The sequence below is a fragment of the Trachurus japonicus genome, chromosome 8 (assembly GCF_045865225.1).
Source record: "Trachurus japonicus isolate A0001 chromosome 8, Traja_1.0".
NCBI classification, from domain to species: domain Eukaryota; kingdom Metazoa; phylum Chordata; class Actinopteri; order Carangiformes; family Carangidae; genus Trachurus; species Trachurus japonicus.
In genome coordinates, this window is record NC_140914.1 from 28,623,930 (window position 1) to 28,649,028 (window position 25,099).

At 41.3% G+C, this 25,099-nt stretch overlaps 2 protein-coding genes across 2 annotated transcripts in view; both read right to left on the reverse strand.

Moving 5' to 3' along the window:
• Positions 1-1,568: 1,568 nt before the first annotated feature.
• On the reverse strand, positions 1,569-8,961 carry aoc2 (amine oxidase copper containing 2). The gene is made up of 5 exons (XM_085785078.1): positions 7,201-8,961; positions 4,092-4,210; positions 3,536-3,702; positions 2,218-2,350; positions 1,569-2,066 (listed from the first exon to the last, which is right to left on the reverse strand). The coding sequence occupies exons 1-5, from the start codon at positions 8,771-8,773 to the stop codon at positions 1,776-1,778; spliced, it is 2,283 nt and encodes a 760-aa protein (XP_085641204.1). The 5' UTR covers positions 8,774-8,961; the 3' UTR covers positions 1,569-1,775.
• Positions 8,962-17,583: 8,622 nt separating this feature from the next.
• Positions 17,584-25,099, reverse strand: part of nbr1b (NBR1 autophagy cargo receptor b) — a 49,419-nt gene continuing 41,903 nt past the window's right edge. Inside the window, exons 21-24 of the mRNA XM_085785079.1 lie at positions 23,559-23,634; positions 22,048-22,141; positions 18,889-21,064; positions 17,584-18,744 (exon numbers count right to left, since the gene is read on the reverse strand). Of these exons, the coding sequence (XP_085641205.1) occupies positions 20,891-21,064; positions 22,048-22,141; positions 23,559-23,634 (344 nt within the window). The 3' untranslated portion in view covers positions 17,584-18,744; positions 18,889-20,890. The remainder of the gene's footprint in view (positions 18,745-18,888; positions 21,065-22,047; positions 22,142-23,558; positions 23,635-25,099) is intronic.

Genomic DNA, 25,099 nt, shown 5'->3' on the forward strand with positions numbered 1-25,099 from the left:
ATCAACATCTGGGGTCTGTAGGTTGACCTACTAACCTCTGACCTGGATGATGTCATCTCTGAGCGCTGTATGGCTCATTCTGATAATAATGATTCCACTTTGGGTCCATTTTTAGCTCAACTAGCCAGAGCTTTAGTAAGTCCAGGCTGCGGAGAGGAAGCCTGTGGAAGCTGAACTTCATCCAGCTGCTCATTTTGTCCTGACAGGTCGGAAACATGCAGAAACCAGTCCCTCCAGGATTTCGCAGGCTTTTTTTGTGATTGTTGCGGCCTAAAATGCCTGATTTTGCGGCCACATTTTGAAAAAATTGCGGTGCATGTTGCGATGTTTTAAGGGCTTTTGTTGCGATTAAATTGCGGGAGACAGCGAAAGTTGAAAAAAAAAAAAGTTGCAGTTTTGTTTTAAATAATTAAAAATCAAAGGAAAATTGAAAATGTTTAAATGTTACAAAATAATGTGAGGTCCTGTTATACCAGCAATTTTCAACTTGTTAAGAAAGGCACAGGAAAATTACACAGAGTTGAAAGTTGTTTTACTTTTAATTAAAATGTCTGTGTAAAAAATTGCTGTAAAACAACTGTTGCCATTAAAACAGTCCAGTCTTTGAATAAAAAGGGGAGGGTGGCTACTCAAGTCCAGGGCCAGGGCCTCGGGATGGGGGAAGGGGCACCTGGCCGCCGGCTGCTCCGCTCCGGCCCTGCAGTGGCGCACTCACTGGATTCCCCCTCGGCGAGTGCTGCGGGGTTGATACACAGGCTCGGGTGGTCAACCAGGACAACTCACACACTCAACACGTTCAACTCAGCTTGTGTTCCTTTACTTATCACTTTGTGCACATTGTGTTAAGTTTCTTGCCATCAGCCCAGCCACGCCGTTCCTCCGTGGACTCACTTTCAACCACCGCTCCGTCCAGACTCACACTCTCTGCTGTGTAACTCGCGGAAAGCACCGACAATTGGTCCAATTTGCGGAAAAGTTGCAGTGATTGTACAAAATTGCAAGATTGCAAAAATTTGCGGGGATTGGTTGAATTTGCGAATCGCGAATTCCTGGAGGGACTGAGAAACGAACCGTAGTATTAGTAGTAGCAACAAGCTGCGCTGCGCCGCGCTCAATGATGACATCATCCAGGTCAGAGGTTAGTAGGTCAACCTACAGACCCCGGATGTTGATAACAGCTAACCCCGGACTCAGAGGGGAATAGCACTAGCGTGTCATAAGAAAATATTGGTGAAATGAACGAGTTTCTCTTCAGATAATGTGTTTGTGTGAGACACCAAAGTTATCTGGGTGAGTAAATGATCGTATTTTATGCTAGAAATAAGGTCCAGACTGTAAAAAACGGCAATTCCCGTGTTAAACCCACTCACGCCTTCTCCCCTCCCTGTTTCCCACTTGCACGGGTAGGAGGGACGAAAGTGGGAAAAAGGAGTACTTGCGCAGCACACCAAACTAGCAAAGTGCGCCTAGACACACCCCATTGGCACGGCACACCCGCGCTGCGCCTCGCTGGCACCTGATCTGTGAAACTAGAACCCTATGTCTCCAGGAGAAGACAACAACCTCCTGCAACAGGGAAAAGCAGTAGTCTGGGAGACCAGACCTCCTGCCTATAGTTCAGGTTTAAAACATTTATAAAACATATAATTTCCCCATAACTGTGTTAATAAACATGTTCAAGTTGAAACAAGCCTACTGATAGATTAAATCAGCCCAAGTGAAATTCTGAGAGGCTATCAGGCTTTGGAAGCTATTACCTAGCAGTGATTAATAAATTAGACCCAATCCCAAAACTTCATGACTCCATCAAAGCCATGGTAGGTGAAGGCCTCCAGTGTGGGACTGCACACCTCTTCAGCTAGGCATGCCATACTGTTTGTCTCACAGCTGTCCTCTGTGCCAGGGCTGATGTAGATCCCGTCACCAGAGTGGATGGATGGATCCTCGTCAAAGTAGTTGTGGGGCCGCAGCAGGACCCCACCCCCGTTTCCCACAGTCACTGTATTAGGGATGTCCTCCGCATGAGGGATGTGGAGGAAACCAGTGGTCACCCAGGCAACTAAATCCTGTGAACACATACACATCATGAAAGTTACCTCATGACAGATGTCCAATTTATTGTTAACATATATATATGTACTCAGTTTTTATATGTAGGTAAAAAAAATACTACTTACAGTATTTTTCTAAGTAAATGTAAATTACACATCAACACACCTCATCTTCAATGCTTTCATTGTCCTCAATGTACTTGCTGAAGTCAACAGCTGGAGTCCAGATGTTGTTTTGATTGTAGAGACCGCTGCTGGTCTGCTCTAAGTCCTTATGCTTGGTGATGGCCACCTTATACCTGGACACCAACAAAGGAAGGAGTGGTCATTAACAGCACACTGAATCTCTGTACATTTCATAGATACTCCAGAGTCACATGACCTCGCTGGGCGTCAGTAGACAATAATACTGGTAATGTATCATGTATTCACTTCTTTTTACTGTTTCTGTAATAAGCCACTGAATGGTTTTCAGTGACAGTATGTGTATTTTCTGCATCTTCTTATTTTTTATTCCCAGCCATGTTACACAACAAGTACTTAGGCAAGGCAATTTTATTTGTATATCCCATTTTTACAAACAGTTTGTCTCAAAGGGCTTTACATGGCATCATAACAACATCCTTTGCCCTTAGACCCTCACATCGACTTACTGTCATAATAGTTTATATTAAAGGAGAATTCCGGTCATTTTTGACCCCCTAAATCGTTGTCCTGATGGTCACCCAGTGTTGGGGGGAGCAAAAAACGCGACTAAAATTGATGCAGGCAAACCAGAGTTACACCATGGCTAGACGGCGCTAGGTATAGCTACAATATTAACACATGGGGGCATTTCTTTCAACCACAACAAACACTCAAAAAACAATCAAATATCTATGGTACATGACTGGAATCCTTGTGACTGAACTCATATAGTGTACAGTATAAACCTAACCTACCTAACCTAACCCTAACTCTGAAACATCCTGGAAGGACATTACTATCCGATCGCAGAGCGCCTGCTCTCCCCGCCACAGAAACAAACACTTTTTCCTTGTTGTGATGATTTCTTTACAAAAATAAACGATCGAGCAGTGCAGTGGTAATGTCCAAAATATCTCTGACCGTTTATATTTGAGTAAGTGAGTGATTACAAGCAAAAGCACAAAGTTTATACTGTTTACTGTACACTGTGTACACTATATGACCTTAGTGATGTCTTGTAAGCATTTGAGTCATGTACCATAGATATTTGATTGTTTTTTGAGTGTTTGTTGTGGTTGAAAGAATTGCCCCCATAGGTTACATGCTGTCATTCCGACATCCCACCATTCCAACACTGGGTGACCATCAGGACAACGATTTAGGGGCCAAAAATGACTGGAATTGTCCTTTAAGTTCAAATGGAGCCTACTGTAGGTTATAATTCCCTGGTCCTGTCGGCATGTACAACACTTCTTGTCTAAAACAATTTCTAATCATTCCCAGCTGTCCAGGCCTACCTGGCCCAGGACATGGACCTCTCCTCTGCCTCGCTCTCTGGGAGGTGGTCTCCTGTGAAGCTGAACACCTGCAGCCTGTAGGAGCGCTGGTGACCCCACTTATTGGTCTTGTTACTCGCAATGTGAAGGTAGCGAGGAGTCTTGGTGTTGTAGCGCAGAGCTGCCTCCTGTGGAAGTGTCACAGTAGACATTATTCATATGTTGGCGCAAACAAAAAAGTACATACATAACAATTCACTGTCTGTCTCTTTAGCTGAGACCTGTGTGGCCCCTGGAATCAGTCATGTGACCTACTGTAACCCAATTTCCTGTCTATCTCAACGGTCCTGTCAATTAAAGGCAAAAAGCCCGCCCAAAAAATGTATGCAGTATAAAAAAGATTAGAGTCAGTGCAAAGCAGACTTGAGAGTAGAGCCAGTGCAGTGGAGAGGAAGGTGAGGAAGGCTGCCAGTACTGTATGTGGCAACACACAGAGCAGAGTTTATAAGAGAACAACTGACTCAAACTGACTTTTGACTTATTCCCGTTATACTAAAGGAAGTGAATGAAAGCAGACCTGTTCTGTTTTTAGTTGCTTCTCCACCAGCTGAGGAATCATAGCATGGTGCTCAGGCATCCACGGCATTGACACATTAGCATACTCCATGTCTTTGGTCTGGAATACATTCTTCACTCCTGCAGAGGAAACAATGCTCAAATCATTGTAAAAAATAAATATTTTCTGTTGTAGTTTTTGTGCCAATAGGTATTTTGAGTCTTCTGTATATCCAATGTATTTTCCAGTTCATTTTTCAATCAATTACAAGATGCACAATAGGATTATTCTTGAGTCTACAATGTGGCAAAAGACTATCGGTAATGGATGGATGTGAAGACTCTTTATTGTTGATTGCTAATTGTAACAGTGAAAACAATAACACCTATGTATAAAGGTGTTATCATTTTTAATGTTAGTTGTTGAAGTGGAAATAATAATATTATGCCCATTATCAATAGATAACAGCAATGATAATAACGTGCCATCAGATTTTTCTCTTAATGGCTATGGTGGTGTAGGCTACATTGGTTTCATCATCAGTGACAGTGATGAGCAGCCCATTTTTTTCAACAGTTTGTCTCAACGGGCTTTACACAGCATCATTACAACATCCTCTGCCACACTGACTGAAGAAAAACTCCCTTTTACCCTTAACAAGTAAAAAAAAAAAAAGCGGTTCTGGCTCTGTTCTTGTGTGCAGACTTTGAATACAACTCTGATGGTGTGTCCCAAATCGCGCACTTGTGCACTTACACTTAATATTTTGAGTGCATAAGTGCGTTCACACTGAGCAGTGCGCGAAAATGTAGTGCGCTATGCGCACTCAATTGGCGCACTCAAACGGCCAGAAAATTGAGTGTGGATCGATGGACACTTTCCACACTTAACGGCCGCCATCTTGGTGACGTAGCGGAAGCATGTCACTACTTTTCAAACGGCAGCGGTTGCTTTGAGCAGCGACGGAGCTGACACCGGCTTAAATGTCTTTAAAAAACACTCATAACAGCACAACAACAACACTAACACAATAAAACACAACTTAATAGCTCGTTTTGATCGGCAAAAAGCGCTGTCAAGTGTCGGCGATAGGGCTCCAACGGCCAGTTGCTATGGTTGCAATCAGAATTTAAAAAATAGAAGAAGCAGCTGTCGAGTCATTTCCGGTAAGTGCGCAGCAGCAGTGTTTGATTTGAGACGGTACTAACCTGTCGCTTTACAGTGTACTGTAAAGCAGTGCACTAAGAGAAGTGTGCGATTTGAGACACAGCATGAGTCTTGCCACTTGCAGAAATTATATTGCCAGCTACATGAACCAAAATTAATAATTCTCAGAAAAACCTGGCTGACCGACAAGCTCCCTTGAGTAAAATTGAACAGTATATGAGTCAATCCACATAGCCTGGGTTTACCCATGCTGCCTCTGGCGATTTTATTCGCTCTGCAAGTCAGCCTGGAAACCATGGACCCAATTTTTCCTCAACGAGGGAGCCAATCAGAACGGGGGAGGGGGCAGCAAGAAGATGTCGACACACCGAAGCGACTTTGTTGATAGCTTGTCGATCCAACATGGCGGCAGATGCAGCGTTAGAAAGTGTTTTAATTTAGACCGCAAGTTTATTTTGAAAAAGAGCAACATTTAGCGTTTTTTCCTCATCGGATTTCTGTCGCTCTACGTACGTCATCGGGTATGATTGATACGATTGGCTATAAGCTACGCACAGACGCATTTGAAAGAAATTCGTAGCGCCCAATAAATAGCACTGAGCTTTCATAAACCACACTTCAAATACGAAAAAATGAATGGGTGGTTCCCAGACCGAATCTCAATCTACATTGAGATGAGGTCTGGTGTTAGCCAGCCTACAATCCACATATAATTTTAAGAATCATTTAAATATTCGCCATGCTATGAAATAATTATGTATAATTATGTAATATTAAGACACAAAATACTCTGAACTACTTGTCACTCCGCCCAGCAGCCATGTCTGGAATGTAGTTCCAGCTGCATTTGCCTCAAAAACAACTCCATTTCGTAATATTACATTATTATTTCATAGCGTGGTGAATGTGCAGGTCACAACTTGTCCACCAGAGTGTTTTGGAGTTGTTGGATTGTGTATTTCATGAGTTTGATGAGGGACAGGAGACCTGTACCATTCACCTCCATTGTGTTCACTGAGCAGCTCACGTCTCTGCCCCGCAGATCTCAAAATAACATGCACCAATAATTAAAGGGATAGTTCACCCAAAATTGAAATTTCACTCATTATCTACTCACCCTCATGTCGACTAAGGGCTGGGAGAAGTTTCAGAGTTATCGTCAAATTTGGACGAACCAGGGTCTGTCATCTTCCCAGTTCGTCCAAATTTGACGAACCGGGAAGAGGAGCTTCGAGAAGCTTCCGCTACAAAACAAGCTTGAAATATAGACTTATTTAATTTTTTTCGGGACAATTTCGCATTTCGGGGCTTCAATACAAGACGGACATTACATACAAGCAGCATGGGTATTTGGATGTTTTTTGGTGTGTCTTTTTGTTACGAAGACAGTTGGTATCCATTTGCTACCGTTATATGGACATGCACTGCTACGCCGAGACCCCCTGTAACTCAGAGAAGCCATGGAGGACTCTGAAACTTCTCCCAGCCCTTAGTCCACATGAGGCTGAGTAGATAATGAAATTTCAATTTTGGGTGAACTATCCCTTTAAAGCAGAAGTAAGCGATCCGGTCGTTTTGGCTAACTTCTTGTCAGCCGATGGAGTTAGCAGTCCCCGCCCTCGTCCCTACGTCACCACATTCACGCGCATCCCTTGGCTGCACACACAGAGAGGACCGCCCCTTCATGCCGTTCTCTCTCCTCATTGGATAAAGGTTGTAGGATACAAGGAAAGTTTTCTCCTCGGCTTACAGCAGAGCAGAGTGACTGACAGACCCGTGTTTCAGACCAAACACTCTATATAAGTGATTGCTGTCGGAAGACGGAAGATATAACTAAGGCTTATATTAACACAAACGTTCCGCTTACTTCTGCTTTAAAGGTAATGAACCTATTGCTATGACTAAAAGGATTATGGCAATAGGCAATTTTTTTCCAAAATATTAAACTATCCCTTTAACTCACCCAACACATCCAGGTCCACCTTAAAATTGATGAAGTGCGTGTGGATGTTTCCCAGGACCTTATCCGCCACCTGGTGCCCATACTTCAGACTCCCCTCCACCAGGTAGGAGGAGGAGATGTATCCGGTGGCGTGAACCTTGGCCTCCACTGATCCGGTCTGGTAGAAGATGAAGTCCCACATGTAGTCGTAGTTTCCTATGGCTGTGATGGTTCTGAACACTAAAGCGCTGTTCACCATCCCTCCATAACTGTTGTGGAAGAAGTCAGCGAAGTGCCTCCGCAGGGGTTGACCCATGTTGTGCTCAAATATGCAAATTGAGTTCCTGAATAAAACCGGGGCTGGGACATCGATGTAGCGATATGTGTCCACATATGCGGCTTCATAGGGGCAATCCACTCCACGGACCAGCTCGTGCGCAAAGCGTCCTATCCCGATGCTCGAATCTAAAAACTTGGTGAGGATCATCCCCGGTGACAGCGAACCATACACCGACATGGCCTCCTGTACGCTCAGCTCGTAGGCGATCCTCTCCCCCCTGAAGCGCACATCAAACACCCTCATCCCTGTCAGAGAGCTCAGTCCGAAAGCGAAGCTCCAGTCCAGATACAGGACTTGGTTCTTGCTGACACTGTAGCGCGCTCCGTTCGGATAAAACGGCTGCGGGCCGACTCCCACAGACTTGGTCCTGGGTTTCAGAGAGCCATAGTCACTGGACTCCTTGTAAACAATCTTCTTAACAGATCCATCATCATATTTCTGTTGCAGCTCCTCCGCCGTGTCGAAGTACTGTCCGTTATAAAGCAGCCGCTCCACTTTCCAACCAGACGCGTTTACGCCCTCGTGATTGATCAGCACCTCGAAGCCCACCGGGTGGATGTACATGCCGCTCACATCCCTGAAGAAAGACACCCAGGTCTTTCTGTCTCCGGATCGGACCCCGCGGGGCATCTGCTCGAATACGTTCAGCTTCTTCTCAGGTCCCGCGTCGAAGCTCTCCTTCAATAGCCGTGGCAGCTTGGTGAAAACCTCCGTTTCCAAAAGAATGAAGAGCAAACCGTACTCCCCGATGGTGACTGTGCGCGCATAGATAGGCAGGTCCACCTGGTACCTCTCCATGGTGACATCTCGGTGGTATTTCGGGTTGGGAAGAGGCCCCACGACGTATTCTTTAATTGCGCCTTTGGCACCGTAGAAGACCACCACGGTCGCCTCTCTTGTGGGCTTGCCAGCTTTGTTGTCCAAGTAAGCCAGCACGTCCGCTTTCTTTGGCAGAGACAGGTCTATTAAGAACAGGAAATTTTCCGACGGCTTGGTCATCTGCTTAGTGGATATGTCCAAGTCTTTCTGCAGGAGCATGTACTGCTGGACCTGCAGATACTCCTCCCGGCTCAGGTCGGCGAACACCAGGCTGCTGTCGTCGTGTTTGCCCCGCGGGGCTTGGACGCGCTGAGCGGAACATTTGGGCGCCCTGTTGGATCTGATGCCTATCAGAACTATGTTGAGGATGATGGAGACGAGGAAGAGGAGGATGAACGCCCATTTCAAAAGAGAGTTCATTTTCTTCTCTGCCATTACGCACGTGCTTGGACGCAGAGGGCAGAGGAATGAGCCAGGGGTTGGAGCGCGCGCGGCAAGAGGAGCGGCGCGCCTCCAACATAGTTTGTTCCCACCCTTATCTACATGGATTCCATAAATAATCGCTCCTCCCCCTGCTTTAGAAAAGTTACAGACCTGTGACTTTATGTAACCTTCAGTGTCCACAGCCATAGGTCTATGCTGCCCTACAAAGGCAAGGTGCAGTATCTGTAAAAATGCCAAACTGAGAAAAACAGCCTTTTGTGTTTTTCATTGTCAGGTTTAAGCATCAAATTATGAATAACTACCAAGTCTATAATTGATTAGATAAAGGTGGACTGAATTAAATGTATTTTCTAGTTTGTCTTTCTGACCAATTGTGTCTGTTTTATGGCAGATACTGCACTTACAGCAAAATAAAAATCCCAATAACTCCGGAAAGTTTAGCAGTACCAATATCAAATTCTACCGGAGAATCTGCCACACTTTTGATTGGTCAAAAATTTTTTTTTTGAAAAAATGCAGATACTGCACTTTGCCTTTGTAGGGCAGTATAGTTCTGTACTATGCATTAGTAATAATAATGATCACAGCTATCAAATCAATCAATCAAATTTGATTTATATAGCACCTTTCAAAGCAAATAAATGCCGTTCAAAGACATGGAGACTAATGCACGAAGATTAAAAACAACAATAAGATATAGCAATAGTAAAAAAAATAACAACTTTTAACAACACTAAAATTTAATAAAATAGAATAAAATGCAGGATAGGGCAAAATATAACAACACTCAAAAGAAAGATAATAAGAGAGAACAAAGTAATAAAATAGAAGAATGTAAAACTGTAAAATAGAATAAAATCACGATGAGACTATAACATAAAAACCAGATTAAAGAGATGGGTTTTTAGCCTACGTTTGAAAGTGTCAATGTTTGTAACTTCTCTCAGATCCTCCGGCAGGCTGTTCCACAGTTTGGGGGCAAAGTGGCTGAAAGCAGCATCACCAAATGTTTTTGTTCTGCTCCTCAGAGCAGAACAAATACTAAAAGAGAGGAGCCAGAGGATCTGAGGGGTCTTCCTGGTTCATACAATAAAAGCATCTCTGAGATATAATCTGGTGTAAATCCATGGAGTGCTTTAAAAACTAATAAGAGAACTTTAAAATTAATATGGAAACTAACAGGCAGCCAGTGTAAGGATTTTAAAATAGGCGTAATGTGTGCTCTCCTTCTGGTCTGAGTGAGGACTCGTGCTGCAGAGTTTTGAATCAGTTGCAGCTTGTTAACTGTATTCTTGTGTAGACCAGAGAAGAGAGCACTGCAATAGTCTAGCCTGCAAGTTATAAAAGCGTGCAGTCTCTCTGTGTTGCTCAGAGTGAGAAACGGTCACACTTTAGAGATGTTTCTTAAATGATAAAATGCTGTTTTTGTGACACAGCGTATATGTGGTTTGAAATTAAAATCTCAATCAAATGTCACTCCTGGTTTCTTGCCTCTTGACTTGGGTTTAGACCAAGTTTGTTTAGGTAAGAGGCCAGTTTCTCTCTCTGAGCTTTTGAGCCCATGATTAGTATTTCCGTCTTTCCAGCTTGAAGAAACAAACTAAGCATCCGGGTTTCAGTGAAAAGAAAATCTTTATTTGTGTGTTATTTGAAGTAGGCCTACAAACACACTCCATACATATGTGCACAAAAACACGGACATAGATTAGTAAATGCTGTCTGAAAGGCTTTTGTTATTCCATCCTTCTTTTAGGATAATTAAAATGTCTGAAACATACCTCAGAAGTACAACATGTAAAATGTGTATCATAAAATAAATATTTCTTTACAACTGTCTTATCCGTGACCTATATACAGTATACTGTGAGCTTCCACCAGTTTTGAATGAACACTTTAGCTTTTCCCTGTATTTTTGTGATTAATTATAATGGAATAAATCTAGTTATACAAAATATTGTGTCATTAAAAGTGTGAAGTATGAAATAGAATTTAACTAGATGTTAATGTCAAAGTGCCCAGAGCTAAAAGATTTCAGATCCATATCATGATTTTTTGCTGTAGGAAGGAAGCCTGATCTATATTGTATTGTAGTGTATTAGGTTTCAGGCTGTTTTTGTGTTTGCTGGATGTTGTTTGCACTCTCCATTCAATCATTTTTTCTCCCTAAAAACTAAAATGGTGTCATGTGTCGTGCTTTTGTGAAAGTCCTTTACCCTTAATCTCTTCTTTTCACAAAGAAAACAGTGTTAAATGTCACACTTTTGTGCCTGTCAAAAGTTAGGAACAAGACTAATGCAGCTAACATAATACGACGCCTCTGCAAGGAACAGGACCTGACATGTCTTTTTAAGGATTTTTTTTTTAGGTTATGTGAAAATCGAACATGGTGGGGGCATGTCCAACTTACTTTCCCACAAATCCCACTTGTGTAACTGCCCTTGACGTGTCTGTGAAGGCAGATGACCTGAGAACACAACATTCTGATGTTAAAGAATGCTGTGCCATCAGGACGCACACACACACACACATTAATGTTTATACACTGCACCCAAACTGAATTAATGGATCATATACATACAGCTCAAATTAATGCACATTTAAGAATGCGCTCTCTAACATGAGGGTACACACACGTCTGTTTCCACTTAAGCTATATAAATGAGTGTTTAGATTGACCCCGTGGCCTTCATACATTCCTGCTTTTTTCTGGATAGACTCCCAGGCTCAGTTCCAGATGGTGAACTCATCACGTCCTCCCTCTCTCTTGTAGGAGTACAACATGTGACATTCAATGTCTTCTCCTGCCATGCATGTATTTACACTATACGAAACATAGTTTGGTTTAATCAACGCAATCCGACTGTAGCTGCGAATCCTCAAGTGCAAGACTCCACAGTCAGCCTCAGGACTCTGTGAAATGACGAGCCATTATCAGTGGACTGGAGCCAGAGCTCCCTGGAGGCTCTTCAACACCTCTGTCAACGTATCCTTTTTGTGAAAGCTAAACCATTTTTTCTTGTATCAGACTGTAAACATTTCTGCTGTAATGTTGGTCAGGGAGGTCCATGGGGATCATCTAGCTTTTTGGAACCAGCCTCAAGGGGCCATATACAAAGAGTGGAGTTATAAGTACTTCTGTGTTGGCTTCATTTTTCAGCCTCAGAGGTTGTCTCCTGGTGCTGTAATGTGCAAATCTTTTTGTTAACAGCACAAAGAAAGATGCTTCTTGTTCCATTGGGTACTCCTCATGGGTGTTAATAGCCAAAAGTCATATGATCCCTAGCCTCGTAAACCAGCCTCTCGCGGAAATGCATTTCATTTCATTTCTCGGGAGAGTCTGGCCTCATCCCCCCTGCAAGCGTTTGGGGTGGGCGGGAGCTGGGCGGGAGTAGTAGCAAAGACGGTTTAATATCTTTGGTAGTAGCGTTGACAGACAACCCCATTCAGCCAATCAGCAAGTCGGTGTAGTGACGGGGCTTTGCACCAGTCGGTCCCTGATTGGCCAACGTGCTGTGTCACTCACAGCGGGCGACGCTGATTGGCTCGGCCTTCTGAGGGTTTCAGTCCAAACGTTTAGAATGGGGATGAGGCCAGACTCTCCCTCGGAATGAAATGAAATGCACTTCCGCGAGAGGCTGGTTTACGAGGCTATATGATCCCTACCCTGGGTGTACTCTGTTATGAAATTGTAAATGACAGCTCATCTACATGGAATGCTTCACACCAACATAGGACAGATCAAATAAACATTTTATCTTCAAAACTTGCTTGATAGCTGCTTTAGAACCTAGAGTCTTTTACTCCAGTTTTTTTTGTGAATTTTTGCCCACACTGTAAATGTTTGCATATGTATGTGTTGTAATGTAATATGATGCAAACACTTTGTTCTATGCTAGAATTTTCACCACCTGTACTTTACTTTGTTTCTATATTTCCTAAATAAAACACTTTACAGCAGCCGTAAATCCCCATTGGCCCCGCTTCTCTTTACGACAGTTACTGTTATCAGTACATCTTCCCCCTTCATGAATACAAACATATGAAGGGTTAATTTGCAAAAGCAGATAACTCGGTTTTTAAAAAATTCTAGAATCCTAATTTTTTACTTTTTATTTACATAAGGTGATATCAGTCAAACCAAAGTTGAGTGACTTTGAGATGTAACAAAACAGACATATCTCAAAAAAATATAGTTTTATTGAAAACAACACTATGCAAAGAATAATTACAAAGCCTCAGCTCATTTTTTTCAAAATGGCACTTATCTGCTTTTGCAAATGAACTCTTCATATACAGACAGAATCAGAAGCAATCTGTTGGACAGCAAGAAAGTGTAGTATAAAATGATGTGTATCTTGACTGAGTATGTAGTGACTTATTTTAATAATGATAAATTACGTGTAGATCATATTATGTAACTTTATATGTGAATTTATGACCCTTTAAACTTATTACCTGTCACTGAACTTATTAGCTTTGTAACATTTTAAAATGACAGACTGGTGCAGAGGAGTCAGGATGTAACACTATTCCTTCCTCTTGTGTTTGGGTCACCAGTGACCCGTTTTCAGGTTTTAAATGCATAGAAGTACCACATAAATTTGTTTATAGCATCAAAGCTTTTTGATTTTGTCAGAAACAAAAAAAAAAGTTTCACAAATTTCTAAAATTTTGACCCGGTTATAACAATAATGAGAGTTAAAACTGAAATCATAAGTGCAAAACCAACCTTTTAATGGATAAGGAAGCAGGGCCGGCTCTACGCAGGGGCAAGAGGGGGCAGCTCCCCCTCAAATAAATGTCTTGCCCCCTCAAATCCAAATTTTAGAAGTTGAGGAAGCACATTTTAATATACTCAAAAAATGTGTGTATTACAAGTTGACAAAATTATCTGCAGTAGCACAAAAATCCGCCGAAAAAGGGACACTGGGCCTCATTCACCAATATCTTCTTAAGAACCTTCTTAGATTCTTTCTTAAGTTGTTCTTAAGAAGTTCCTTAAGAAAACCCTACGTCAGATTCATCAACGCGTTCGTAAGCCTCAGAATTGTTCGCAGCTGTGTTCCTACTTGATGAATGCCATCTCCTCGTAAGTTGAGGGCGTGTGCCAGGTGAGTCTAATTAACATAGGATTAGCATAGGTAACAGCCCCATCAATACCCGTAAAAGGGCATGAGACTGCAGGGCCGTGTGCACACAGCACCCACAGGCACTGAGCAGAGAAGGTGAAGTGAGAAAGAAAGTTGAAATGCGCAAATGAAAATCTGGGAGGGAGCACCAGACTCCAAACGTAAAAAGAACGTAAGTAGTGAAGTGGCGCTACTGCGGCAGGAATTAAACAAAGAAACAAACAAAAGGCTTATATTTAGTTTATATTTTATATTTATATTTAGTAGCGTCAGCCGTGGATGCAGCTCTTCGGTTGTTATCAAAGAGACCACACTCTCACATGTGCCACCATAAATATCATCATATTATCACATATGAAAAAAAAACAGTTGTGTGTAGTGTGAACACTTACAGAAAGTGCACTGTTGCAGCCCGCAATTAGGAAAAAAAAATCATATCGGCAGCTGTATGCCCCCCCCCCCCCCCAAGAAAAGGGGGGAAAAAAATGATATGAATTAAGTGTCTATAATGTTTTTTAAGAGACTGAAATGATTCGTCAATTATTATTATTAATATATATGATTATTAAAAACATCATAAAAGATAAGAAAATAATTCTTATTCAAATCATATAGGCTAATATCATACAACTGCAGAACAAAAGAAAACACTAAAATCGGTTATTTTTGCAGAAGTCTCAGCACTTAAAAGTGCGTAAGTATACTCCTGACTGTTCGTAGATTTTGTTCTTAGTTAAGAACAAATTCTGGATAAGAAAACATTCATGAATGCCACAATCTTCGTAAAAACTTCGTAAGTAGGACTTAAGAACAAATTTGTTCTTAAGAACGGTTCGTGAATGAGGCCCACTGTTCTTTTCTAAAATGTTTTTTTTTTTAGTATTCATAAGACTACCTTTCAGTTTTGTAAATCTTGACCATAGTAGACCCCCCCCCTCTCTCTCTTCTCAGAGTACACCAGAATGCTTCACTCACATTTTAAAATCACAAAAATTTTCTGGGGGTGATACCTAAGGGGGTTAGGTACTCACTTTTTTCACCCCTCTGGGTTTGCAATGCATCTTCACCCCTAACCCCCCATATAATGTGGCTCTTTGCATTCTGACAGTAAAAAATTTGGTCTCTAAGACCTTGGTTGGCCACCCCGGTCCCTAGTTGGACAGGTCTGAAGGTAGAGGCCTGACAAAGTGCAATCCACTTCTCCAGGTTGGGGTTGGACACATAGCCAACAACCCAATTCAATGAAGTTACTATAAGCACGGAGAAAAAAAAGTGCCGGAGCATGATGTGTTCACATGATGCCCCCTTCACATTTCTGACTGCCCCCTCATATATGCCTGCCTAGAATCGGCCCTGTAAGGAAGCCTAACGTAACCAAGAGATGAGAAACAAAACTGTCCCTAACACCATAAATGGTAGCAGAAAGCTGACAAGAGGAAGGTTCAATTGATGACATGGTGTACTGACAAAAAAGGCCCAGGGACCCACACCAAAAAATATTGAAACCAATATTTTCATGGATAAGGAAGCCTAACAATGTAACCAAGAGAAGTAAAACAAATTGGATGAAAAATGTTCTTAGGGTATTTTACAGCTGATTTAAAACACGGGTCAAAACCGACCCTAACACCATAGATGGTAGCAGAAAGCTAACACAAGACGAAGGATATTCTAGAAAGCAACCAGCAAGAACACTGGATGTATCTGAGCAGCACTCAGCTGAGACACATGGATCACAATGGTGGAGAAACCTCTGGGCCGTCAGAGCTGTTCAAGACAAAAGGACAGCTTCAGGTCTGTCCCCACTGTGTGTCTCACGTATGCCACCATCACACAAAGTTTGTCAACTCAGCATTTTTGTGAAATATCAAAGCCAGTGTTGACGCCATTGTCTATGATTGGATTGGTTTGAATAAGAAAGGTGATATCTTCGCCAAGATAAGGATTATAAAAGGTGTATTGAGGGATGATATCAGTAGTGTCCAGCTGAGTAGTAGAGTATTGTTAGTTTTGTCTGTCCTCTTTTTCTTTTTTTCTGCTTTTCATCTGTCTTTGGATATGACACAGGTTTTGTTATCAAGGAATAAGATTGTATTGCATTAAAATACATTTGTCCCAGGTACCTGATAGTTTATTAGTGTATTTAAAGTATTAGTGGTGAGGTAGAAGTCAGGCCCAGTCCTGGATTTCAGGCTCCATTGGCAGCTTTGGTGAATCATTGATCCTAGATTGCAAGTTAATGCGCCAATTCGAGTTAGTGACACAACACCTGTGCTATAAGCAACTGAAGGGGAAGTACAGTAGACATGCATTGTCTATTAGGACGGATGTCATCATGGAAGCACCTGCTGCAGGCACTGCTGCTAGTATTACAACTCCAAACAATGACTCCCCTGGAAAAAAATTGTGAACGTACTGAACTCTGGGGTGGTTAACGTTTCAACCCACTGGCTGCATTTGCAGGAAATGTTTTTGTACACTGAATTGAAAGTCTCTTCCTGCCAAATTAATGTCCCTTTTCTGCCCCATTAAAGTTTATAATTATGCTGTGTTTCATCTTTGAATTTAGTGGAGTTTAGCCAGGAAAGTCCTGGAAAAGTATTTGAATTTGATGTTTAAGGATTATGCTTACGATAAGGAAGCCACATTTAAAGGGACAGTAGCATTTTTTTAAAAAGTGGGGTTGTATGATCTACAAATAGCCCCTAAGTACTTAAATTGTAGTAGAAGACTCTCTGCACTCCTCCCGTTAGCAACGCCAGCCCATAGCCCTGCCCAGAGATTTACAGCATACAGTGTTGTGAATGGACCCAAAGAAATGGCCTATTTTCGCGGCCTAAAAGAGGTTTTACCTGAAAAAAAAAATACACAGTTCCATTGTTCGCTATAATATAAATTTTTCCAGCCCCTCAAAGTGCAGGAAAAACACAGTTTTTATTTGGACCTAACCAACTGCTGATCGGCGGGTGCTAACCCTGGGCGGAGGGATACGTGAGTTGGTTAGCTCCAAATAAAAACTGTGTTTTTCCTGCACTTAAAGGGGCTGGAAAAAATTATATTATAGCGAACAATGGAACTGTGTATTTTTTTTTCAGGTAAAACCTCTTTTAGGCCCGAAAATAGGCAGTTTCTTTGGGTCTGTTCACAACAATGTATGTTGTAAATCTCTGGGCAGGGCTATGGGCTGGCGTTGCTAACGGGAGGAGTGCAGAGAGTCTTCTACTGCAATTAAAGTACTTAGAGGCTATTTGTAGATCATACAACCCCCCCCCCCCCAAAAAAAAAAAATGCTACTATCCCTTTAAGTTCATGTCTTTCTTTGTTTTACTTGGAAAAAAAAAGTTTTGATACTTAATCGAAGTACATACAGTATAAGATACTTTAAGATTTTTATTCAGGTAATAAACTTCTACCAAAGTTTGGTTGACCCAGAACCTTCTTGCTGTACCCCCCGTGCCACACAGTGTACAGACATGAAAGCAGAAATAATAAGTGAATATTCACTCATTTCATTCCAGAGTTAGTCAATATATTTTAATTTTCAAGACAGAAGATTTTATTTGAATTTGCACCTTGGCAACAAACAAAAATACAGTTAGCGTCTCTGTGCTAAATCTGATACTGGTATCAGGTATGCAAACCATTTATAATAATAATCCTACAACAAGTGCCATTTGATTTGATGGTTTGTTTGACTCCAACCCCAAATCCTTGAAGTCCTCTCATGTGCAAACAAAAGACAATCTTTAATCAATCTGGTAAACATTTCCTCCAAAAGACAACACAGACACACACACACACACACACAGGATAGCAAATTCATCCGTCACACAATAAGCCTGACAACACAACATCCACAGCTCTAGAGCTTTACATTTCCAATCAGCCTTCAAGCTTTCAGAAGAAAAAAAAATAAACACATCAATCTCAATTCTTTAACTAATGCTTCCAAATACTGTATAGGTGATTTCTGTATTCACATATTAGTGAGGAAAAAAAGATACACATTTCACACTGTCACACACTGTTTGATTCCAGTTAAGGTTCTGAAAGATTGTACTGTACAAACTCTTAATGTGCTGTGCCAAAGCAAGTACATAAGCTCCAAGACCTTACCGCTCCGAAGAAGTACAAAACAAATTAATATGAACATGTGAATTTGCTGTTTTAATTCACTAAAAATACTGGACCCTATTTCACTCAACAGTCACTCTAAGCAGTTTTTTAGTGAAGACCTTTATCATGTGTAATGTTACAAGAGAAAGACTGGAGTGAGATGTTTCCAAAGACTTTGGCTGTGTGCTTCAAAGGAAGAACTCATTACATCATCTAATACCTCCTCACCTGTAGCTTGCTTTATTGTTGTTTTTATCTCTGGTCTGTTATGTATTCATGCTGGCTTGTTAGAAGCAAATTTAAGAGCAAATGAGTGAATCGTGAATCACCAGCACTGAATTCACTTAAGTAAATGACCAGGTAGAAATTTGATGTAAAAAAGCCTTTCATTACAATAGTGCAGCCTCTACTTTTCACCCAGTATTTTAATTACTGTAGGAATTGCTGTAGCGGCCTACTAGGAGTAGACCGTGCATGTAAAACATTAGTGTTTTGGTTTTGATTTTCTTTTCTACTACAGAAACCCCCAAACACACCTACTGAAGTATGTATGTGTCCTGATTATCAAATTTATTTGTGACGTTGTGAAACACCACATCTATCTCCCCTAAAGTCCTGTGATTGGTCCATTTTCTGAGCAATGACAATGGAACAGCAGAGATGACAAGTGTCTGCACCTGTGTGACAGCTCTACCAGAGTTTGTTCACATACTGTATCTTACACTTGCCTATGTAGCCGGTGTTATCTGGCTCCACAGTGGGTGACAATGCAAACCGCTTTGCCAAGAGGTCAATGACCGCTTGGCAGTCGGGTTTGCACATCCTTTATGGGTGAGTGAGTGCACCCGGACCCTCCGTTACACCTACTGTCAATGTATTTGTTTCAAATGAACCAAACTGTGTGAAACGTCCTGTCATATAGCGGACAGAAGAGTCTGACTGGACAATTTGATAATCATGCTGCAATTAGCAAGGTATGCAAAGGTATCAAAAGGCTTGAATTAACTAGTTCATTTAAAGCACACTGAAACTTTCAGTCTGACTACAGGTAGAAAACCTGATCCAGAGTCATACAGAGGAATGTTTGCTTTCAGTGGTCATGTAATCATCTACAGCAGGTTACAGACATTACAGTAAAAGGTGTCTGAGATCAGTGTCTGTGTATTCTCCGGTAATACTGACAAAGTTTAAACAAAACAAAGATACAAAATAAATGCTAATAAAAATGCAGCCAAAATCTAAGATACTTTGACATACACAAGCAAATAATCAGCTTGTAAAACATGATGTGGTTCCAGTGCAGGTGGCATTACTCAGCACCAAAAACACAACCTAATGAGATTGGGGACGAGCAATTTGGATATCTTCTGTTATGGCATATATAAAACTCATAATTAATTGAAGTGTCTGTTTTAGACCCTATATAATGATAACAAATCAAGAGACTTTATCATATTTACTACATAAAAGTCTAACATTTGTTACACAGCAGCTCTGCCCATGATGTACAATACAGACTAATAAAACAAGATATATTAAAATAGATCCCTAGGAACAAATGTTGTAATGACAGATTTATATCATGTTCTGATATGTTCAACATTGCAACAACTTCAGTGATCAGATTTGTTCTGAGGCCTGAACCAGACCAGTTCTTAGTTGCCATGTTTTGCAATCCAGACTAAAGAACCAGAGCTATATTTGTGTTTGAACTAATACTAACTATTGGCTTGTCTAGCTAATGCTGCCATTGGCAACATTCTTGAGCATTGTGTACTTGGAACATGTGACAAACACGTGCATGCAGAGGGTGGCACAGTAAGACACTTGTTAATGAATTCACCTGAACTAATAAACCCAAGACGGAACCTTCCAGGCTCAGTCATACCAGCAGTTCCAACAAAAGCATTTTGCAATCATTACTTCATTTCAATGGAAATGCTGTATGAAGTTTAAATCGCTTGTAGGTAAACTCCTCCCCTTTTGCATCCATTCCATTCAAGTGAACTTAAACATGCAAATGTGTGCAGTTGACCTGATGCAAGACAGGGGTAGATGGTGTGTGCGTAAACTTTACTGTATGTCCCATTAGCTTGGAAAGTTGTTGTAAAAGAGTCAGTCAGTGGCTCACTAAATACAGTAGTTTACTGAATAATAGCCCTGCAATTAGTGACGACCCCTAGCACCACAGTTTTTGCAAGGTAGTGCAAAAAGTTCACCATAGTCTGGTAGGACTTAAAGTAGCACTATCGCAAATACAGCAGTAATAGCAATAAAAAAAAAAAAACAGAAATATGCAATAAATAGGTCCAGGGTACCTCCTCTCCTCTCAGTGCAGATGTGAATACTTGACAATGACTAATCATTACTTTCCCAGATGAAAGTAGAGCAGGAAAGTGTCTCTGTCTCATTTAAAAACTAATGAATGATTAATGTTTTCTATTCCGATGTTGTGGTACCACCAGTTAGCTTCAACATTGTTTCACTGCTGCACGCTGCTATAGTGCTCATGGGCTATGTGGCCTTCGTGTTTTTGAAATGTTATATTTTAACCTCAATCATTTGAGACTCTAGGAACATGTCTCTTTTTTTTCCAACTCTCTTTTAAACTGGTAAGCAAAAAAAAGCACCTATACTGAAAGTAATACCACAGGCAGGTGGTGTTTGATAGTTTATACAGGTTCACAGAGTTCCCAGTTTGTTTTCCCTCCGACTGGACCAGTCAGAACGGAGATAAGCAGAGGGACTGAAAAACATAAATGAACACAAATGAATGTCTTTGTTCCACCTCTTTCATCACCCAGCATTGTTCTTGTTCCCCGTGTCCTTTTTTCTTCTTCCTTCACAACTTGAACTCCTTGTGTCAGTAGTGAGTGGAGTACCAGTCATTGTCGGTCATCTGAACGAGCTCGTTGACGACATCCAGCAGGTTGTAATTGTGTTTCTTGAGCAGCCGCTGGTTCAGTAGCCGGTCGGCAAAGCCCATCTCCACCAACACGGCCATCATGGTGTCCTGAGTGGATGAGTCAACCGGAGGCTAAATGGAAATATGATCTCATCAATCCATTGAACCTGCTGTTGATTAAAAACTTGATAATACCTGGCTGCCCCAACCTCAAACAGAAACTCTCCAAACAGGAGGGACTTGTAGCAGCGACAGTTATGACATGATGCTATGATGTAAATTCTATTTCAACCCTTTCTTAATATTGCAGCTTAAAGCAGAAGTAAGTGATATATTTGTGTTAATATAAGTCTTAAATAGTTATATCTTCCGACAGCAATCACTTCTATAGAGTGTTTGGTCTGAAACACGGGTCTGTCAGTCCCTCTGCTCTGCTCTGAGCCCAGGAGAAAACATTTATCGTATCCTACAGTTTTTATCCAATGAGGAGAGAGAACGGCATGCAGGGCTGTGTGTGCAGCCAAGGTACGCCGTGAATGTGGCGACGTAGCGACGAGGACTGTTATGGTGCGTTCAAGGAAACTCGTATTTTTCCGACCGTGAAGTGGTACCAGTTCGATCTGGTACGAGTTCACGGGTCAGAAGTTACGAGTGGCCGTTATAGTGACTTTCACCGGTAAAACAGGTCGGAAAAACACGAGTGGGTTGCCTGAAACGCTACAAAGTCATAAGTTGTGACTTGAAGCTGTAATTTACGATTTCAAAAGCCTGCCTGGAACGCAGCATTAGCGAAAACGACCGGACCACTTACTTCTGCTTTAAGATAAGATAAGATAAGATAAGATACAGGGTTGCAGCAGCAGACGACAGCAAATAAATGTAGAGGACATATAATAAATAGCAAATAGCAATAGCAGATGGCAATAGGAAAGTACAGCTCAGTCTTAGATAGATACACGTTACTGTACCATTAGAGGATTCCAACTGAGGTCAGATATAAAAAAAAACAACTTAGAGGTGCATTTCTAATTTGAGAACTTTAAAAAGAACACCTTAACTACACAGAGATAAAACTGGGTTATGAAATAACATAATTAGATAAAGCACTTGCTGACCTGTGTGGGGCCTTGTCCAGTGAACAGGGCTTTGTAAGCAGAAGCAGCTACTGACAGAGCTCCCTTCACCAGGCCGCTGGTGATGCCTGGGTTCCTGAGGAGAAACAATAATCTATAATGTGACAACTCAGTGTCTAAAGTTCTGCTGTAAAATGACTAAACTTGACTTAACTTGAGCATAAATCTCCAGACTCTACCTTTAAAGTGATAGTTCACCCAAAATTCAAATTTCACTCATTATCTTGTATTATCTTGTATTGGAGCACCAACATGAGAAATTGTTCTGAAAAAAATTAAATAAGTCTATATTCTAAGCTTGCTTCCTGGTCCGTCCAAATCTCGCGAGATTTGCACCGGTGTCAATGCAAATCGCGCGTTTTGGACGGACCAGGAAGAGCAGTGCTGGGAGCTTCCGCTCCAAACAAGCTTAAAACAGAGACTTATTTAATTTTTTTCGGAACAATTTCTCATGTTGGGGCTTCAATACAAGAGGGACATTACAGACGAGCACTATGGAGGTATTTGGATGTTTTTTGGTGTGTCTTTTTGGACGAAGAAAAGTGAGCCCCGTTCTCAACCATCATATGGACATGCAGTGCTGCACGGAGCCCCGCTGTAACTCAGAGAAGGCTCGGAGGACTCTGAAACTTCTCCCAGCCCTTAGTCGACATGAGGGGGAGTAGATAATGAGTGAAATTTGAATTTTGGGTGAACTATCCCTTTAATAACTTTTTATTTGTGTTTTTCTAGAAACATGACTGGGTGACTTCTCAGCACTGACTGCACACCAGCTTCCATTGGAAGCCCAAAGAAGTCCAACAAAACTAACAAAACAAACTAAGCGCACAATGCAAGTTCCACTTTAAGGAGTATTAGACATTACTAGAAGAGTTCTCTGGTGCTCATCTCTGCCAAGAGAAAACAATCCTTCACAAGAAGTGACAAAAACATTTCCAAGATCCTCTCCTATAAGCTTCTTGGCAGAGGTAATATGATGTTATGCAACAGAAACTCTTCATGACCCTTGCCTCTAATTTGACATGTGACTTGCTAGATCTGTTCTGCGTCTTACTTGCAACAGTGTCTAAAACTTGCCTCACTCCCTACATATTACTTGGTAGATAGTAGACACACACTTCAGTGCGATCAAACAAAATCCAGCCATGCTGACAGTGATTACCATAACCATACCGGACTTTAACCTTTAGTAACACTAGCAACTGTGACTGACTGGTGCTAGCACGTCCTGGCAATTGTGTTCATGGTCAGCATCCTGCTGCAACCGTTCACCCACTAGTCACTGTCAAGCTATTAGACTAAAATAACAGTATGTCTATTTTATAATATTATTTATTATACATTATTAAACCTTATTATCCATAATAACAGTGCTTTTTCCTTTTATTCACATTTACATTCCTCACCTATTTGTGTATTCCTTCATAGTTCGAAATTGGCACACATGCTGTTTAGTGTGTGTGTGTGTGTGTGTGTGTGTGAGAGAGAGAGACCTGGGATCTTCAGGGTTGTCCTCTGTGTCCTCAGTAGCTTCTATATCGTCCCCCTGGCTGTGCTCTGGACCAGAGGCTGTGGGACAACAGATATCACATTATCCTGATTTCCATCACATCCATCCAGTTTGAAAACAGGGAGAAAAAAAAAAAAAAAGAAAGTAAATGAGGCAGAATGGGATTAATGGGATTTGATGGGATTGAAGCAGTTTGCAAACAGAGTCTGCAAACATTTCTATTCATAGTTTCACTTGACGTCATGGCCGGAATCTACCCCAGGGGGGCAGAACAATGCTCCTTGGCTGCCTCCCAGCCAACAGAGGGACTGAATCCCTGCATTTATTGAAAGGGTCAAACACCGTACATGTGGATTATTACATTTTTAATCATTATACTTGTATGTAATTGTTCTAATATGAAAATAATTTATTTTCATAAATTGTTCTGTTACACACCAGCAGAGTGTAACAACAAGGTGGAATATTATAATACAGTCCACAATGGCTGGAACTTAGTGACATGTTGTGAATAGTACAACCATGTGTCATGGATGTCTCCTGCACAAGGTGCCACACAGAAGCTTCTTTCTTACTACCTGGTAAAACCACTAAAATCACCTTTTTCCCCATTATAATCTGAAAGTTTAACTTCTCCTCTTAGACCATCAGATGTTTCAAAAGTGTTTCATGTTGTGCCAATGTAGAGCTGTGTATAACACATTGGTTCATTCAGCTCTTCTTTGTCCCAAGGAGCTGCTGTGTGCGTGAGTCAGGACTCTGGTCTCTGGTCAGAAATAAAATATGATCAGCTTAGCAAAACCAGAGGCTATCTCTGTGTTAAATACGATGGAAATATATTGAAAATATGCCGCACCTGACTTTTACAGGGAATGGGAGATCTTTAGATGGTTTTATTCGATATTACATAAAAAACACTACCCTTAAAGGAACAGTGTGTAACTTATAAGGCTTTTTATTAGCAAAAATCTAATGTTGCTCCTGTAAATACGTAGCCTATTTACCAAAGTCTGATACACCTTGACACAAACACGCTCCGTAACCTGTAATCTTTTGATTATGACGGTTAAGATAACACAAACACACACGTCGTAACATTGTGTAACGTTATCCACCGCTCCATGTATTGATTTTTCGCCGGCTTCATTGTAAACAAATGCACATGGCTGAGAGGAGGGTTAGCAAAACAGCAGAAAAGTGACCAGACTTGCATAATGTAGTTCCTCTTTGATTAAACATGCCATGTTGGCTATATGATAACTTTCTTAAATTTGTGTTTGTACTGCAGTGAAACTTGTGAGAGTCACCCATGTACAAGAAAAACATACTGAGGAATGTTGTCCTAATAACAGACGATATCTGTGGAAAATTAAAAAAAAAAAATCGTATGTGTAATGGCGTAAGTACTTGGTATCGGTGAGTACTCAAATGCAAGTACTCATACACTACTCGTTTTGGAAAAAAGTTGTATTGATGCATCCCTAGTTATCAGTAATCGGTTAGTTTGTGAACGTGTTTGTCCTC

What these genes read in the sequence shown, in the direction of transcription:
- aoc2 (XM_085785078.1), bottom strand. Translation starts at nt 8,773, where the DNA reads ATGGCAGAGAAGAAAATGAACTCTCTTTTGAAATGGGCGTTCATCCTC. An exon ending in AGCAACTAAAAACAGAACAG is followed by an intron (nt 3,703 to 4,091) that starts GTCTGCTTTCAT and finishes ACACTTCCACAG; the next exon opens with GAGGCAGCTCTGCGCTACAA. An exon ending in AGGTCCATGTCCTGGGCCAG is followed by an intron (nt 2,351 to 3,535) that starts GTAGGCCTGGAC and finishes GTTGGTGTCCAG; the next exon opens with GTATAAGGTGGCCATCACCA.